General features: G+C 26.9%; 1 protein-coding gene across 1 annotated transcript; it reads right to left on the bottom strand.

Moving 5' to 3' along the window:
- Positions 1-4,596: 4,596 nt before the first annotated feature.
- On the bottom strand, positions 4,597-7,365 carry LOC111618531. The gene is made up of 2 exons (XM_023360082.1): positions 7,135-7,365; positions 4,597-5,666 (listed from the first exon to the last, which is right to left on the bottom strand). The coding sequence occupies exons 1-2, from the start codon at positions 7,312-7,314 to the stop codon at positions 4,866-4,868; spliced, it is 981 nt and encodes a 326-aa protein (XP_023215850.1). The 5' UTR covers positions 7,315-7,365; the 3' UTR covers positions 4,597-4,865.
- Between the last annotated feature and the right edge of the window lie 9,184 nt (positions 7,366-16,549).

The raw sequence follows: 16,549 nt of genomic DNA, 5'->3' as shown, positions 1-16,549 counted from the left end.
AGTGTAACAGTGCAACGTATGTCTGTGTATAATGAACTACCAGCGTTCATAACATGTTTGCAACACTAGTACAGTTGCCAGATGCGTGAAAACAGAGTAACACATGCTTAAAGCGGCGTAGGCTAAGGCAAAACTCAAGTTATAACTAGGGTAGTCAGTAATGTTGTTGATCATATCCGTATTTCGAATTTTTATTGGAATATTCTATTTTTTTCCTAGACAGTTTAATTGATCCTCTTTGGTATTAATCGACCCCCTTTCGACACTCGTGTATTAATCGACCTCTGGAGAACTCTTATCGACCCCAAGGGGTCGATATCGACCACTTTGGGGACCCCTACTTTAGAGTAAAATATGTTATCGGTGATGATTTTAGTAATAAAATAAATTATATATAAAAGGATCTAATTCTTCAGGAATGATTTACTTCCATTATTCGGGATTCTACTCCCATATTATACATCACTACAATACATTTACACACAAAGGATTAAATTCTACACTTGGTTATGTCGTTCGGATTTCCAAGTAGAGGATAGTGGAGTGGGGCCACCCCCTAAAATATTATTAAAATGCATTGGAGTTAGGCATGTCCTAAAGGTTTCCACCTTTTACCTTAACTGGAAGTGGATGAAATTTGAGTTGCGTTGGTTGAGACCACTATACAAAGCAAGTTAAATAAGGCGTTTAAAAATATGAAAACTCACTTTATTTTTCATGTTATGATTACGGCTATTCAATATTTAACTTGTGAAAATATAATTTTCGCCCATACAACCCGGTACTTCATCGTTAAACCCTGTCCTCCATTGTTATGTCTTGAAGCTAGGTCGTTACTCATGAGATCACAGGAATAAAGACACTGTTTATTATATAACTGTTGTACAGTATATGAAAAGTTTTATAAAATATTCTTAATATATTCTAAATATAAAAAATAATATTGTATAAAGTGATAAGTCTATTTTTTACTTAAGGCATAATTTAAAATATAAATTACAACTTTCTAAATAATAATAATAATAATAATAAAAATTTCAGCAAAATCTAAACATTTCATTTTAATATTTTGAAGGTATTTCTCTCTAAATTGAATAATTAAAATAAAATGTAATTTCATATAAAATAATCAATTCGTGNAAATCCCAAACTATTGTACACATCTGGAATTAAAAAAAAATTTAATAGCCCAGGAGAATGTCAAATTCATATATTTATCATACCGTGACAGACAGACGGACATTTTTTTTTATAATTTTACACTTATGTGATTATTAAATGCAATTAAAATATAGAAATCTGGTATTTATTAAGTATCACTTGTCAAAAATATTCTATTTACGAGTTTGTTGACCGGTCATACGATAGCGAGTAAGAGACTTATTTGCCATCACGTTGAACACTGACCCATATCTATAAAAAGAATTAATTCTTCCATTAAGAAGAAAACAGACATTTTCCTGTAAAAGTATCGTTTACCAGATACGTTGAAATTATACAATGACGTTGACATAGAAAAAAAAAATTGTGTCATCCTCGTGAAAAAAATTCATTAATCATAATTCGAGATAACTTATCTTGCTTTGTATTTAAAGAGTATTAACATATTTTAATTAATCTTAATATAATTAGCCTTATATTATACACCTTTTGTTAAATCTTATCTATTTTTTTATATTGCAGATAAGGCTTGGTAATGCTTGCGCTTTGTTATTCTTATAATTGTGATCAGATACGTAAAGAAACATATCAGGCTATATGCCTGATATAGGCTTATATATATATATATAAGCCTATTAGATGTGTGTGTATATATATATATATATATCCATCTAATATGCTTCTCATATACAAGCTTGATGTCACAGTGTAGTCCCAAATCGCAATGTTTATAAAGATATAGATGTAACTGCCCCATAACACTAATTGATGTTGTTGGCTGGAAACTTGCCTAGCCATTTTTGCTTCTCCTATTTACCCAGTGTATTTCCTATTCTTATACATGTGCTCTTACATGTTTACAGACACGCTTAATGTGTCTTCTTGTACTTATAAACGTGTATAGTGTACTTTTACATATTCCCCCATTGTTACTGTCCTCCATAACAGTAATTGATATTGTTAGTTGGAAACTTGCCTGGACATTTTTGCTTCTCCTATTTACCCAGTGTATTTCCTATTCTTATACATGTGCCTAATGTGCTTTACATACTCATAGTTTCGCTTAATGTGTCTGTTAACACATAGAACGAATGCTAAAATCACAGTAACTGAGCTCGTATTCTTTTATATCAAACAGAAATCAAAACACATATTTATAAATTAGATTTATGAGATATTTAATTTCCATTTTCTTAACTTTCTACGTCGCCCTCTTTGCTTATTCGTCCATAAACAAACTTCAAACTTGGGTTAGTATAAAGATAACGTTTTTAAATTCTAATCTTTTTGATACATCTGATGTTTACTTAAACGTTTCACTTCCTACACATACACACAACTACAACTATTTAAAAATGTTAAATACAGCGTAATTGCTATTCTTCGGTTACTTAATAAAAAGAAATTGCCCTAAAAATTTATCTTTGAAAAATATAAAGAAATAGAAAAGGCATTGATCTCATTCTCTCCGTTCTGATGAATACAATTTAATTTTTTTTAATCATTAAAAAATATATATAGAAATTGACAAAAGGATAACAAAGAAAAACAGCAGCATTTTTAGAGATGATATTTCAGCAAAATCTAAACATTTCATTTTAATATTTTGAAGGTATTTCTCTCTAAATTGAATAATTAAAATAAAATGTAATTTCATATAAAATAATCAATTCGTGGGTATGTAAATTCAAAATTCAATAAGAGAAAGCGTAGTAGGATACAAAAATCCAATGATCCGTAAAAGGTTAAGTAGTATTTTAAAACGAGGTGTTGTGTAGTATAACAAACTCTCAACCGATTGTATTCTAAATACAGGTATGAAAGCCGAAAGATGTAATGACATCAAATAAAATGACATTCAATCGAGTTTGTATCATTTTCCTTATACTGTAAATATTTCCTCGTAATTATAGGAGAGAGAGGAAATGGGTTATGTGGTCAGAACGTTAAACTATATTTAAAATTAGGAACCAGAACGAATAGCAGAGTTTTCATTTTTTTTTTAAATAATAACTTTTGATTTTGATAGTTCTAAAATATGTTTTTAAAAAAATATAAGTTTATAATTTTGATAAACATCTTAAGTAGGATTTTTTTAAAGAAATTGTACGGAAAAGAATCATTAAAACAATATTTAGGGGATGAATATGGCATTGTTCTAGTGAAATCTCACATTTCTGATAAATTTTTTTGGGTTTATTTAACTTTCTAATAAAAATTTATGGTTAATTTTGGAAATAGGTCACCTTTAAAAGGAAATGCCAGCCTTTCTAAATAATTACTTTTCAACTTGAAAATCATCAGCTTAACAATTAAACATTTTACAAAAATACTTTTTTTCTTGAAAAATATCAAAAATTAAAAACTTTCCTCAAAATAAATGTTGAAACATGTTCGCGTTAAGGCCAAAAACATAAATTTTCTTCCCTAGATTAATACACATTTCAAGTAAAGACAAATAAATAATGTATTGGTGTCCATTTTTAATATAATTTCCAATTTAATGAAATGAATATCGGCATAATTCTTTACTATATTACAGAAATAAAAATGGAATTTCAATATACAAATTATCATCATTTTATTTTGAACATTCGAATCTTATTAACTACAAAAGACATAACATATTTTAAATGCAACTATACAAAATGTAAACATTCCAATATGATACTTGATGTTTCCAGTATGCGGCTAATATTTAAAAAAAAAAAAAAAAACCAAAACATTGTAACTTTATATATACACTTCTATGAAAATTACATACTCACAGTTCTTTTCATAATACTACTTTACATAAACTTTGACAGGTCTTGGAAATAGGTAGCTAATAGTTATACCAAGGTAGCAAATTTTAAACTGCACCCGTAATTTAAGATATTCATAATAATAATATAGAGTAAAAGCTGCTTTGCGGTTGCACTGTAAAAAAAAAAAAAATAGTTCAAGCATTAAACTTCCAATATTAAAAATACATTCTTGAAATATTACATCCTACAAGCAACCAGCAAAATATTAATTCATAAATATCGAGTGTTTTTATAAATACTTATTATAAAAATTTGTTGTACAAGTACTTTAAAGTATTTTCACAATTATCGTATGAATTCTACACGAGACAAATTACAAAATTGCATGTCATACTAAAGGAAAAACAAAAAAAAAAAAATTGTGAAAGTACTTCCTTGTATAAACAAAATTGTACTAGTGTCTCATTTTGTGACAATATTTACAAAAAGCCTTTAAAAAGCATTCCAAAAATAGCAAATTTTTCAATCAATATTTATATAAGGCACTATATTGAATTAAATTTTGGCATTTCAAAATATTTTAACTTTTTGAAATTTCTGTAAGTGCAATTAATTTTAATAAACTGTATTCAGAATATCTAAGCGATTATTATAAAAAAAATTTTTTTTTAACATTTACAATAATCCTTAAATTTGATTTTTTTTTTAATGGTGATATCTTAATAAAATAAATCAACAATTATACAATTATAATGTCGACTTTCATCTTTGATGAATAATTTTAACAATATGTAAAATGATTTTCTATGGTTCCTATAATACACAAATATCCTTAAAGTTCTTTCTGCTGGGCAAAAGCAAACTCCTAATTTTTGAGTCACTTTCCAAAAAAAAACTGGATTACATAAGACAAATTTTCAGCAAATTTCTTTCATTAAAATATTCTAATTTTTATGATTATTGAAAGGTTTCCCATGATTTCATTTGTAAACGTTTACTATTTTCCGAAAAACTATTATCTTTCCAATTAACTAATGAATCGAACAGATCTTGTTTCCCGTCTACACTTGACGATTTACTTAATTGTGAATACTGTAATGGAGGAGGAGGAGGAGATGAAAATGAAGAAGCTGTTGATAAAACTGCAGGTGATGAAGCTTTTCTTGACAATGGAAGGTTTTTTGGAGGAAATGAAGTTTTACTGTAAATATGAGAATTTGATTCCCTGGCATTTTCATGGAATGTATATATTGGAGAAGTGGACTTTGTTGAAGAAGTACTCAAATTTTCAGTTTTTTGAAAATGAGTTGCATTTACTTTGTTGTCCTTCAACCATTTGTCGGATGTTATAAATGGATTTGATTTTAATGAAGAATTAGTTTTTGGTGCAATGTTATTGCCTAAGTCAGATGATTTCCTGGGAGGTACACATGGTGCATAGTAAATTGGATTTGTCTGCTGTAATTTTTCTGTATTTGAATCTTGACTAGATATATTGTTGAATGCATCCTGTAATTCAATTAAGGTATCGTTTATAGTTTTGTGATTCTCATTAGGGAAAACACTATCTTCTTCAACAGAATCCAATTTTATCAATGGAGACTGACAACTATTTTGATTAGACATTTGTGAAGCACCATCCGAAGCAGTTCTGCGTTTGTTTCTAGGAGGAGGTCTTGGTGCAGGTGGAGGAAGACTAGAAATTCTCTTGCTATTCATTGAAGAGATATTCAATGTTGAAGCCTTCTTTTGATTTACCTGTAAAGATATTTTGATTATAAATACAATATCATTGTATAGTTATATATTCTCAATAATATATTTATATAAGAACATGATAAAAAATATAATATAATAGCTATATTAGACAAGAATAGAAACCATATGCTCTTCATCAGGGGTCCCCAAACTTTTTTGACTGTCAACCCCCTTCAAGAATTCCACAATTTTTTATCTATCCCCTCTTCATTTGCTAATGCACTTTAAATAAATAAATCTGGTATGAATCAATATTTATCCACACACCATTTCATAGAAAAAAAATCTACTTAAAATATTCAAATTTACAACATCCTACTCTGTCATATATATAATTCATCAAACTAATAATTTTAAATAAACCATTTTTCAATCGACCCTACTAATTTTCAACTCCTAAGAGTCAATATTGATTTCTTTGGGGGCATTTGCTTTAAATAGTAGATGATAACATAATTCATAATGATATGTCCTGATAAATTTGATTTCATTATATCTTGTGATTATATATAATATTTTTACTGAAACAGAATGAAGATTTTTTTATACAAGTTATCAATGCACAACAAGTATATGTTTTCAGATTATAATTTAATAAAAAAATCTGAAAACACATACTTGTGCATTGAAAATTTGTATAAAAAATACACAGATATATGAGCTTAGTCAAAATAGTAAACAGATGAAGAGCCAGCTGTGATAAAATCATGATGATCTAAATCTAATTAAAATCTTGTAATAAGAAATTATCTTATTGAAGACAGAATCCCCAAACTGCACACTATTTGAGTTAGCTGATACTTTTATTGAAATGGAATACTTTTGAGTTTATAATAATGTTGATCAAGAACAAACAACAAATCCAATTCTGTAAGTTTTCTAATTTGTAACACAAATACATATAATTCTCCAAATAATTATCAATTTTAAATTGTTGACATCAATAGTAAGTATCACTTCAGTTTTACAATGCAGAAATCTTTATAAAACTTAGTTTTATAATATTTCTGTACAATTATGATGTTTCTTATTACACTGCTCTTCTCAGAAAAATACTATTAAAAAAGTATTTCTCTGCATCCTACAGATCTATCAATACTATAACTTACAAGATTTTCATTTGTAATTAAATGAAAAGTATAAGATTTCAGTGCACAGGTAACATTTTGAGCATAACATTTCCATTAATAAAGCAAAAATTTTCAGAGATACAACAAAAATTTTTCTCATTATTTTCACATGGAGTAAGCATATTTGTATACAAATGCACCATGTTAATAGTAAATATAATTTTATTGAATTAGTGCCTATATAAGCATAAAATCTTTATGCCATTACATTAATTTTTAAACAGGCTTTATATTAAAAGACCATATTCTACAAACATACCTATTTTCTATATTGAATTTAACAATTATTTTAAATTATTAAAACTGATATAAATAATTATTAGGAAACTTTTCCTTACCAACTCATCATTAAGAGATTTATTTGCAGGAAGAGTTTTGCCTGGTGAAGTTTTTAACAAAGAACCAGAATAATTAAATATCACATCGTGTAAATCACTCATGAGATCAGTATCAACTATAGGAGAAGGAAAAGTGGGTCCATCCACATCAGATAATGATCCATCCGAACTATTTCTCATAAGACTTTCTCTTTGAAGTATTTCATATTGCCTGGAATTATACAAATTATTGTAATAATACTTATTATGAAAGAAATTAATCCCTTATTTAATATTTAAATATGTTATATTGCATATCATTATACTACAGAAATTTTATTAAATTATGAAAGTAACCCAAAAGTTATGCAACAAATTTTATTTTCATTCATAGCATAATCTCCTTTCAAATCTATAAATATCTACATCATCAAGATGTGAAAACTTGTATGCCTCTATGGTATCACTCTGCAGTTCTTGGTCATGTCCATTTTTTCACTTCAGAAAAGACCTCCTTCTCAACCTCAAATTTCTAGCCACAAACTGCAGAAAACATTTAGACAATATGTATGACTTCATGTTGTCAGACAACATAAATGCATTTTTGTGAGAACAAATACATTTGGAAGGTTTCTTCAGTTTCTTTTATTGCTCTCTGTTTAGAATGCATGTCATTTATACATACATTTTGAAAGATCACTACTTCAGTGTTATTTAATAATGCAATTATGCATATGAACATGAAAGACTTGAAAGTTGCGGCATGCAAATGGTTACTTTTAAAAATTAAATTTACCCTAGGAACTAATGCTGAATTGCTCTCTGGATATGATTCATACTACATATTGGGTGTTATAACTTACATTTCACAGATGTTAAAAAAGATATTTTCTATTATTTGCTAAAAAAATATTAGTAGTTAAATATTCAATTAACTTCAATTTTGGAAAATGTTTAATACTTAGAAATTAATACCATACACTTTTACTAATCTGAACCTGTACTATCCAAACTTCATTTAATCAAAATCAATTTTGTCATTTTTTCACTAAATATTTCAGCCAAAAACAAATATAAATTAATCCAGCTAATCGAAACTTCTCACTAATCTGAAACAACAATTAGTTCAAATTAACAAGAATGCTTTTCTACATATTAATTAAGAAATATGCATACTACAGTTTAAATAGTTCAGAACTGCACTTGAATATGAGAGAGGAAAACCAACAGAAATGCTTTTATTTCAAAAACAGAATATTGTTTTTCAAATAAAAGCATTCAAATAAAGAATTATTGACAGAACAGAAGTGATTGTTTTGAATGTTAACAAAGACTTTTAGCATGATTAAATGGCAAGTGTGCAAAAACTTAGCTACTATTTTTTATTTCTGTTTCTTAAACATTAACATGTTATCATCAAGAACTGAAATTCTTTACAACTGAAGTTTTGATATAAAAATTACATATACTAACTCATAAATTTACTAATTCAGTGCAGTCCTATGAATAAGATAGTTTTACAAATATCAAATCATCAGATGGTTTAAAACTTCTTTGAGGCTTCTATATGTGTCCTCTTTTATATGATCCAATTCAGTATTAATTTGTAAAGTGATATAAACTGTAGGAAAAAGTACATAATTTGAAATTGAAAGTTCATATTTATTCAATCTTTTATTGGCATACAAGTTCTATTCACAGATATTTAAATGTTTGCCAGTACTTATTTATTTATTGTTGCTTTAATATGGATTAAATTTAAATATTTTCTACTGTAATGCTCAGCAATATATCATCCATAGGTCTATTGCCATTTTTACTGTTTTGTAGATTTTAATTCATTAAGTAAATTTGATGGATTATTTTAAACAAGTGAATNTGTTACTATATTATAAATATAACTGCTAAATTCATAAATCAAAGTTTATTTATAAGAATTAGAATACAGTTACAGTCGACTTCTGAAGAATTGATTCTGGGAATTCTCCATTACAGGAATAATATATTTTTAAACTCTCATTAAAACTCCATCTCCTGTTCTTTAATCTCTTTATTATACAAATATATAGTCTATTGACTAAAAGTTTGGCTATCATCTTGAGTAAAAATTGAAATAATAGGCCTCAATTCGAAAATGTTTCAAATTTTTACTAAATTTCTGAAGTTTCCTGGCGAATACGAAAGAATTGACAATTCTAGTTATAGAGAACAAATGGAAATTTGTATTCTTTGTCTTCGATTGCATTGATTACAATGGGTTTATAATGGAAAAGATGAGGAAATCCAAGCAAAATTTGGTATAATACATTCAAAGATAACGTCCGAAATAATTATATTAAATGGAAAGGTGTAAATCCTGTTGCAGAAAGATCGTAGGAGATCGAAAACTCTTGCTTCCCAATGCGTATAGTAGCACAGGTTGAATCTAACTACAATAGAACACAGGATCGGAATTACACAAGCTACAGAGCTTAGGATTTCAAGCTACGAGAACACAGTTTAGGCGTCATTCTTTTAAATTTATTTGGTGGAAGAAGAGCATCTTAATGGGGTTATGTTAGTAATTAATTACTTCATTATATATTATTATGCAGTAAATGATGTAATTATACTACACCTATCAATAGTACAGTATATGATTTAAGTGATTCAAAAGCTCGGGTATTAATTTAAGGGCTGGTAAAGGTGGGCCAATGAACATTTTTTATCAGTGTCGGGAGCATGTCCTTATCCTGATAAGTGATATTTAATTCAGGACACGCAACAAACACATCACTCTACCGAATACAGCTGTCGTCTACCCACCCTGTGTGCAGCTATGGGTTTCGAAGTGTTGACCTGTATACAGAGCACTGTCGAACTGTCTCAAAGACCCGATATAATAGTGTCAGCTGCACCGAAAATACCGTTCTCATATGCCCAACATAACAGATGAGAAGTGGTTCCTACATTTAAACTTTATTGTATATCGATATAATACAGGGTTTACACACACTGCTACACTATACAACAAAGTCTATTTGGTTTAATCTATAACAAACAGGATCCGCTTATTGCTGATGTACAGCACAATTAACAAGGTTTACTTATTACCAGAGCTGGGAATTTTCCTTGGATCCAATGAAATATTTGAATTTCTTTTTTTTATATATTTATACACATTCACTTTCACTATAGAAAGGGGCATGTTTTTATTATAATATATATATAGGAAATATTAAAAGGAAATTTTTTACATTGTGGGTATGATCTTTTCTTTAAATTTAGTGTAATCATTAGTTCACTGACTGACACAAATATCATACAGCAACTGTCAACTTGTTAAAATTTAATATAAAATAAACTACAGCAGGATAATAATAATATGTAATTAATCGCTTTGATCCCCACGAATTACTACTATCATTTTCTTGTCCCCTCTAATAATGGTTAACGGTTTTGTGTATTATCCTGTCAGGAAATTGATCCTGAATACAATTATCCTGCCTTGATTTAGGAAGAAGACATCTTGAATATGAAACCAGACAGATGAAATTATCATTTCATTATATTATATTGAATGTGTTGAGCTTCTTATCTATTTATATTCATATAAAAAAAACTGTAAAATGATAAGAATTACGTTCTCGGTCAGCTACCTTCAATCAAAAAACAAGAAATTTTTCCTATTTCCTGACTAAAAAGTATTTAACCAATACGAAAGGAAGATAGAAATGTTTCTATTATAAATTTTCTTTCTTTTTTTTTTTTGTAGTTTTATCAATGATAGATTATTACAATTCTATTTATTATTATCCTAACTTAAAAATTACTGTTTAATGTTATTATGAATACAATAAAAGTCGACTGAACTTTATTAAATTTTAAATTTAATTTGAAATAAAAGTGAAAATAATATGCAAATTTCATTAAGGAAGTTTAAAAATATACCTTGTATTATTTTTTCATACAGGTAAGATTTCTGTTATATATAAACAGCGATTTCCTTAAAGGATTTACTATTGAATTTGGTTGCTTGTAATATTCTTACGTTATTATTTTATTAATTNAGTATCAATTGAATTTCAGCAGTACAGTAAACTCATGGTTTTACAACCTGATTAGTTCCTATAAAAACTATCATTAAGCGAGTCATTATAAATCAAACTGTAATGTCTGAAAGAATAAACTTTGGAATAACTAATGTACATAAAAGGGAAAAAATTATTTAAACATTGCATTTCATGCAATCATAATAGATAATTTATATCAGCTGTAAAAGCAATGATTGAAAAGTAAGTGGTCACAGAGCAGGATCTATGTAAATTATAGTATAAGTAAATTCCATTTTGAAAACTAAATCTTCAAGCTTAAATATATTCAATTATACTTACAAAGGGACAAGCTTGATGATTCTCTTTAGTAAGCTATGAAGCTTTTTAAATACTTCAGCATCTTCACTTGTGATGAAAGGTTTTTCAACTGCATTCTTGCCTTAAAATATATCAAAGATATTTGAATTTTATTTTATTTTTAAAATACATACATACATAACAAATAATGGCATAATAAAATTTAATAATTTTATGAATTTTTGTATTTAATGTAATTTCAGATAATTATTAATTAAATGTTATGTTTCATTTCTTATTTTTTTTAAATACTAATTACATAATAAAGATTCATATAATAATCATCAAATTTCCAAATACCTGTAATATCAAATCTATGTAACTTACTTTCATACTTGTTAGCCATTCTTTATATTGTGTTTTTAATCTACTACTAGCTTTTCCTTCATATGCTGTAAGTTCAAATTCAAATTCATCAGTAAAGCAACCTTTACCAGTATTTAACATATGCAATCTGCTCTCTATAAACTAGTAAAAGAAATATAAAAATGTTTAAATATTACAATAATATTTTTTGTAATATAATAATAAAACAATACATATATTAATTCCTTACAAATTAACAAAAATAAAAAAAATTTTCTTTGCAATTCTTATTATANCTGTTAATGTTATTGGGTAGATTTTATAAAATATGGAAACTATAAATTCTTTTGTTGGGTTGTTATGCAGTATGTTATCGCTTAACATTAAAAACGCAAAATAGACTTAATGTTTTTGTTAAATACTTAATCTGGGGGTCGATAAGAAGGCAAAAATATTCTATAAAGGGTCGACGGGATAAAAAGTTTGGGGACCCCTACTCTAAAGTCTTGCAGATGCCATCGAGTTTGAATCCTGGTCAAGTATACAAGTTTAAACAGATCTGGAGAGCTCTCAGAAATTACGTCAATCTCCCTGGAATTGTGATGTAATTTTTACTACATTATTCTTTTATATGTATATACACAATTGATTACCTAAAAGTTGACTGAAGGTAGGCTTTAAGACATTTTACAATTTCTTATTTCTTCCTGTAAATATTGAGAATTTTACTATGATAGAAAATGAATATAAAAGTATGTTGTGTTTCGAAATAGTGTCATAAAATTAAGCTATTTTTGAATGTATATCTCCATTAAATGTTCATTTCTTTACCACTATATCTCCACATATATATATATATATTATATATAAAATTTATATAAAAACATGGTGCAAATCTGAGGATAGAGTATAATATAAATGATGTTTTATCATCAATTTGCACCATACTTTTCTGTACAGTACAATATTCTATACTTTTATATGGTATATTTGAAAATATATTTCATTATATGACAATTAAAAACAAGCAAAAATTCCAATTACTACATAAAACATGGAGTCTTCTATTGTATGGCGATTGTATATGACTTAAAAAGAGAACTAGAAAAGTCATCTTATCATAATTAATTCAACTTAACCGCTATTAAAATAAATTTATTATAACAAAAATACTACTGCTTTATAAAAAAAGAGCAGGAGGGACATTTGCCCCTCATCGTGGGGTACCTTGTGATACTTTACGGGCTCCGAATCCTTTGTACTCAAGTAATTTATATCCATTGCTTCCTTATCGACTGTAACACATATATAAATTATGGAAGAACCAGGTCAATAAGATGGAGTGTAATACGAGTCATTAAATAGTTCGTGAGGTACCTTTAGTAAATGAATAACTAGAATTAGCAACATTCATTCTACTTTTGCCTTGACAGTGAATGATATTTTCTTTTCTTACAATTAATCAATTTTTTTATATTCGTAAATATTTTATAAAAATGTTATTTATGATTTAAAGACGTTAAATTTCATAAAATTCTTCAAAAATTTCAATAAAATCGAGTAGTAAAATATCATTTAAATTGATCATTTTTATATTTAGTAAATAAAAAAAAAAGTAGTAGTTAATATAATGTTAAATATATGTAAAAAGAAACTGCAATTAATTATTTTAATATAAAAATTAATTTCTGCTTACGTCATATAAAAATAATAATAATATTTAACATTACAGTTGACCCCCCTCTAACACTTGATAATTCCGTTTTATATGAATTCCATGTTGTACGAGTCACTTAGATTTTACAAATACGTGAGCCGTTCACAGCCCGGCACACGTATTTGTAAAATCTAAGTGACTCGTACAACATGGAATTCATATAAAACGGAATTATCAAGTGTTAGAGGGGGGTCAACTGTAATGTTAAATATTATTATTATTTTTATATGACGTAAGCAGAAATTAATTTTTATATTAAAATAATTAATTGCAGTTTCTTTTTACATATATTTAACATTATATTAACTACTACTTTTTTTTTTATTTACTAAATATAAAAATGATCAATTTAAATGATATTTTACTACTCGATTTTATTGAAATTTTTGAAGAATTTTATGAAATTTAACGTCTTTAAATCATAAATAACATTTTTATAAAATATTTACGAATATAAAAAAATTGATTAATTGTAAGAAAAGAAAATATCATTCACTGTCAAGGCAAAAGTAGAATGAATGTTGCTAATTCTAGTTATTCATTTACTAAAGGTACCTCACGAACTATTTAATGACTCGTATTACACTCCATCTTATTGACCTGGTTCTTCCATAATTTATATATGTGTTACAGTCGATAAGGAAGCAATGGATATAAATTACTTGAGTACAAAGGATTCGGAGCCCGTAAAGTATCACAAGGTACCCCACGATGAGGGGCAAATGTCCCTCCTGCTCTTTTTTTATAAAGCAGTAGTATTTTTGTTATAATAAATTTATTTTAATAGCGGTTAAGTTGAATTAATTATGATAAGATGACTTTTCTAGTTCTCTTTTTAAGTCATATACAATCGCCATACAATAGAAGACTCCATGTTTTATGTAGTAATTGGAATTTTTGCTTGTTTTTAATTGTCATATAATGAAATATATTTTCAAATATACCATATAAAAGTATAGAATATTGTACTGTACAGAAAAGTATGGTGCAAATTGATGATAAAACATCATTTATATTATACTCTATCCTCAGATTTGCACCATGTTTTTNATATGCAATCTGCTCTCTATAAACTAGTAAAAGAAATATAAAAATGTTTAAATATTACAAGAATATTTTTTGTAATATAATAATAAAACAATACATATATTAATTCCTTACAAATTAACAAAAATAAAAAAAATTTTCTTTGCAATTCTTATTATAGTTAGATCAATTCATTTTAGTTAATTATTATTTTACAAATGATTAAATCAATAAAAATTTTCTGAACAATAAAATATAACATTACATAAACCTTTAAAGCATTCAATTTACTTTAATTAATTACAATACAAAAATTTAACTTCATAAACTGAATAAAGTATGACATAAATTAATGACAATTATTTAAGAGATTACTTAATTTTATACTTTTAATGAAAATATAAGAAATGTTTAAGGTAGTTTAAATTATAATTTTATTAATGTTGTTAACTGTACGGGGTGTGGCGTAAAGAGTGGATATTCCATTACCTGCAGACATCACGACTGTTCAGAAAATTAAACATCGTGTTTAGTAAAAGTGTCATAGTTTTCGAGTTATTGGACATTTTCTATTTAAGGACAAAGTGTACAAAAAGCCCATGACCTCAACCGAGCAGCTTCGGGAGCGAATCGAAAGGGCTGCACAAAAAATCAGTGAAGCAGGTACTGCGGGAAAAATTAAGCGATCATTTATTAGAAGATGTAGGGCATGTGTCAGAGCCCATGGTGGTTACTTTGAACACTTATTGTAAATTTACAATAATAAATGTAGTAACCCAACTGATCATTTTGTTTTATTCTGTCATTTTAATTAGATTCATTGGATTTCCGATTAATTATTTAGGAGCCCAATTCATTCATGAGATTTTAAAAATTTTTCTTGATCTTTCTCGGTAGGAATATTCATTGAATTGAAAGCTACAAATGCCATTTATGCTATTTTAAATCTCAGTACAATAGGCAAATTATTAGTTAGTTTGTCATGCAGGTTACAGTACTTTTTTTTACACTGAAAAAAAAAATGAAACAAAAATTTTGAATTATTTTTTGTTCTAAAAAAACCAATTCTATGACACTAAAATGGCAGTTTACGTTTGATAGAACATGTATCCAATACTAATATTCAAAAACAGACTGGAAAAAAATCCTTGATTTGTGACCATGACATTGAAAAATGTGAACGAAGGAGTCCATTTTCCAAAAAAATAGAAAATGTCCAATAACTCGAAAACTATGATACTTTTACTAAACATAATGTTTAATTTTCTGAACAGTCATGATGTCCCCTATCCGCAGGTAATGGATTAGCCACTCTTTACACCACACCCTATATGTTGTTATGTCTCAAATCTTTGACACATTAACTACATAACTTTATTAAGAATATAAATGCATTTTAATATGATTTTGTGAGATTCTGAAGAGATATTGATACTTTAATAAAATTTNGTTACCTAAAAGACCAAATTACAATTAAATACATTTTTTAAACATTTTAATTAAAAATGTAGTTATATAAATATCATTACATAAATGTTTTTATTTTAATAATTCTCTGATTATTAACTAACTGAATGAATTTATATAGAACTAGAAATTTTTGATATTACATTAACTACATTTAAATTGAGTTAAAGTACAAAAAGTTAAACTAAATTTTCTTTTGCTGATCTTGAAATCTCTCATAAATAATAATATATTTGTACATACAATTTACAAAAAATATCTAGGTACATTAAATAAATTAAATTAAAAATATTATGTTAACGATATAAAAAGTAAATCAAATACATTTGAATGAAATATCTGACTCCTTTTCTAATCATACTAATAAACAGGGCCAGGATTTATGCTACAACATGTTTTTCTTACTAATGTGTAGGAAAGTCAGACTTCAATATTTGACTGTGCTATTGATTTCTGAAGCAAATTACACTAATTTTATAATACATTTTTTCCACATTTTTTCACGTTTGCCATACAGTATTTCTCCGTG

This window comes from Centruroides sculpturatus, unplaced genomic scaffold (genome assembly GCF_000671375.1).
Source record: "Centruroides sculpturatus isolate CEXI.00-Female unplaced genomic scaffold, Cexi_2.0 scaffold67, whole genome shotgun sequence".
Classification (NCBI taxonomy): Eukaryota; Metazoa; Arthropoda; class Arachnida; order Scorpiones; family Buthidae; genus Centruroides; species Centruroides sculpturatus.
This window is presented reverse-complemented; position numbering and strand designations above follow the sequence as displayed.

Bases quoted from the DNA above. Each gene is read 5' to 3' on its own strand.
- LOC111618531 (XM_023360082.1), bottom strand. From the start codon at position 7,314: ATGAGAAATAGTTCGGATGGATCATTATCTGATGTGGATGGACCCACT. The intron at 5,667-7,134 runs GTAAGGAAAAGT...ATATCTTTACAG, and splicing joins AATCTCTTAATGATGAGTTG to GTAAATCAAAAGAAGGCTTC.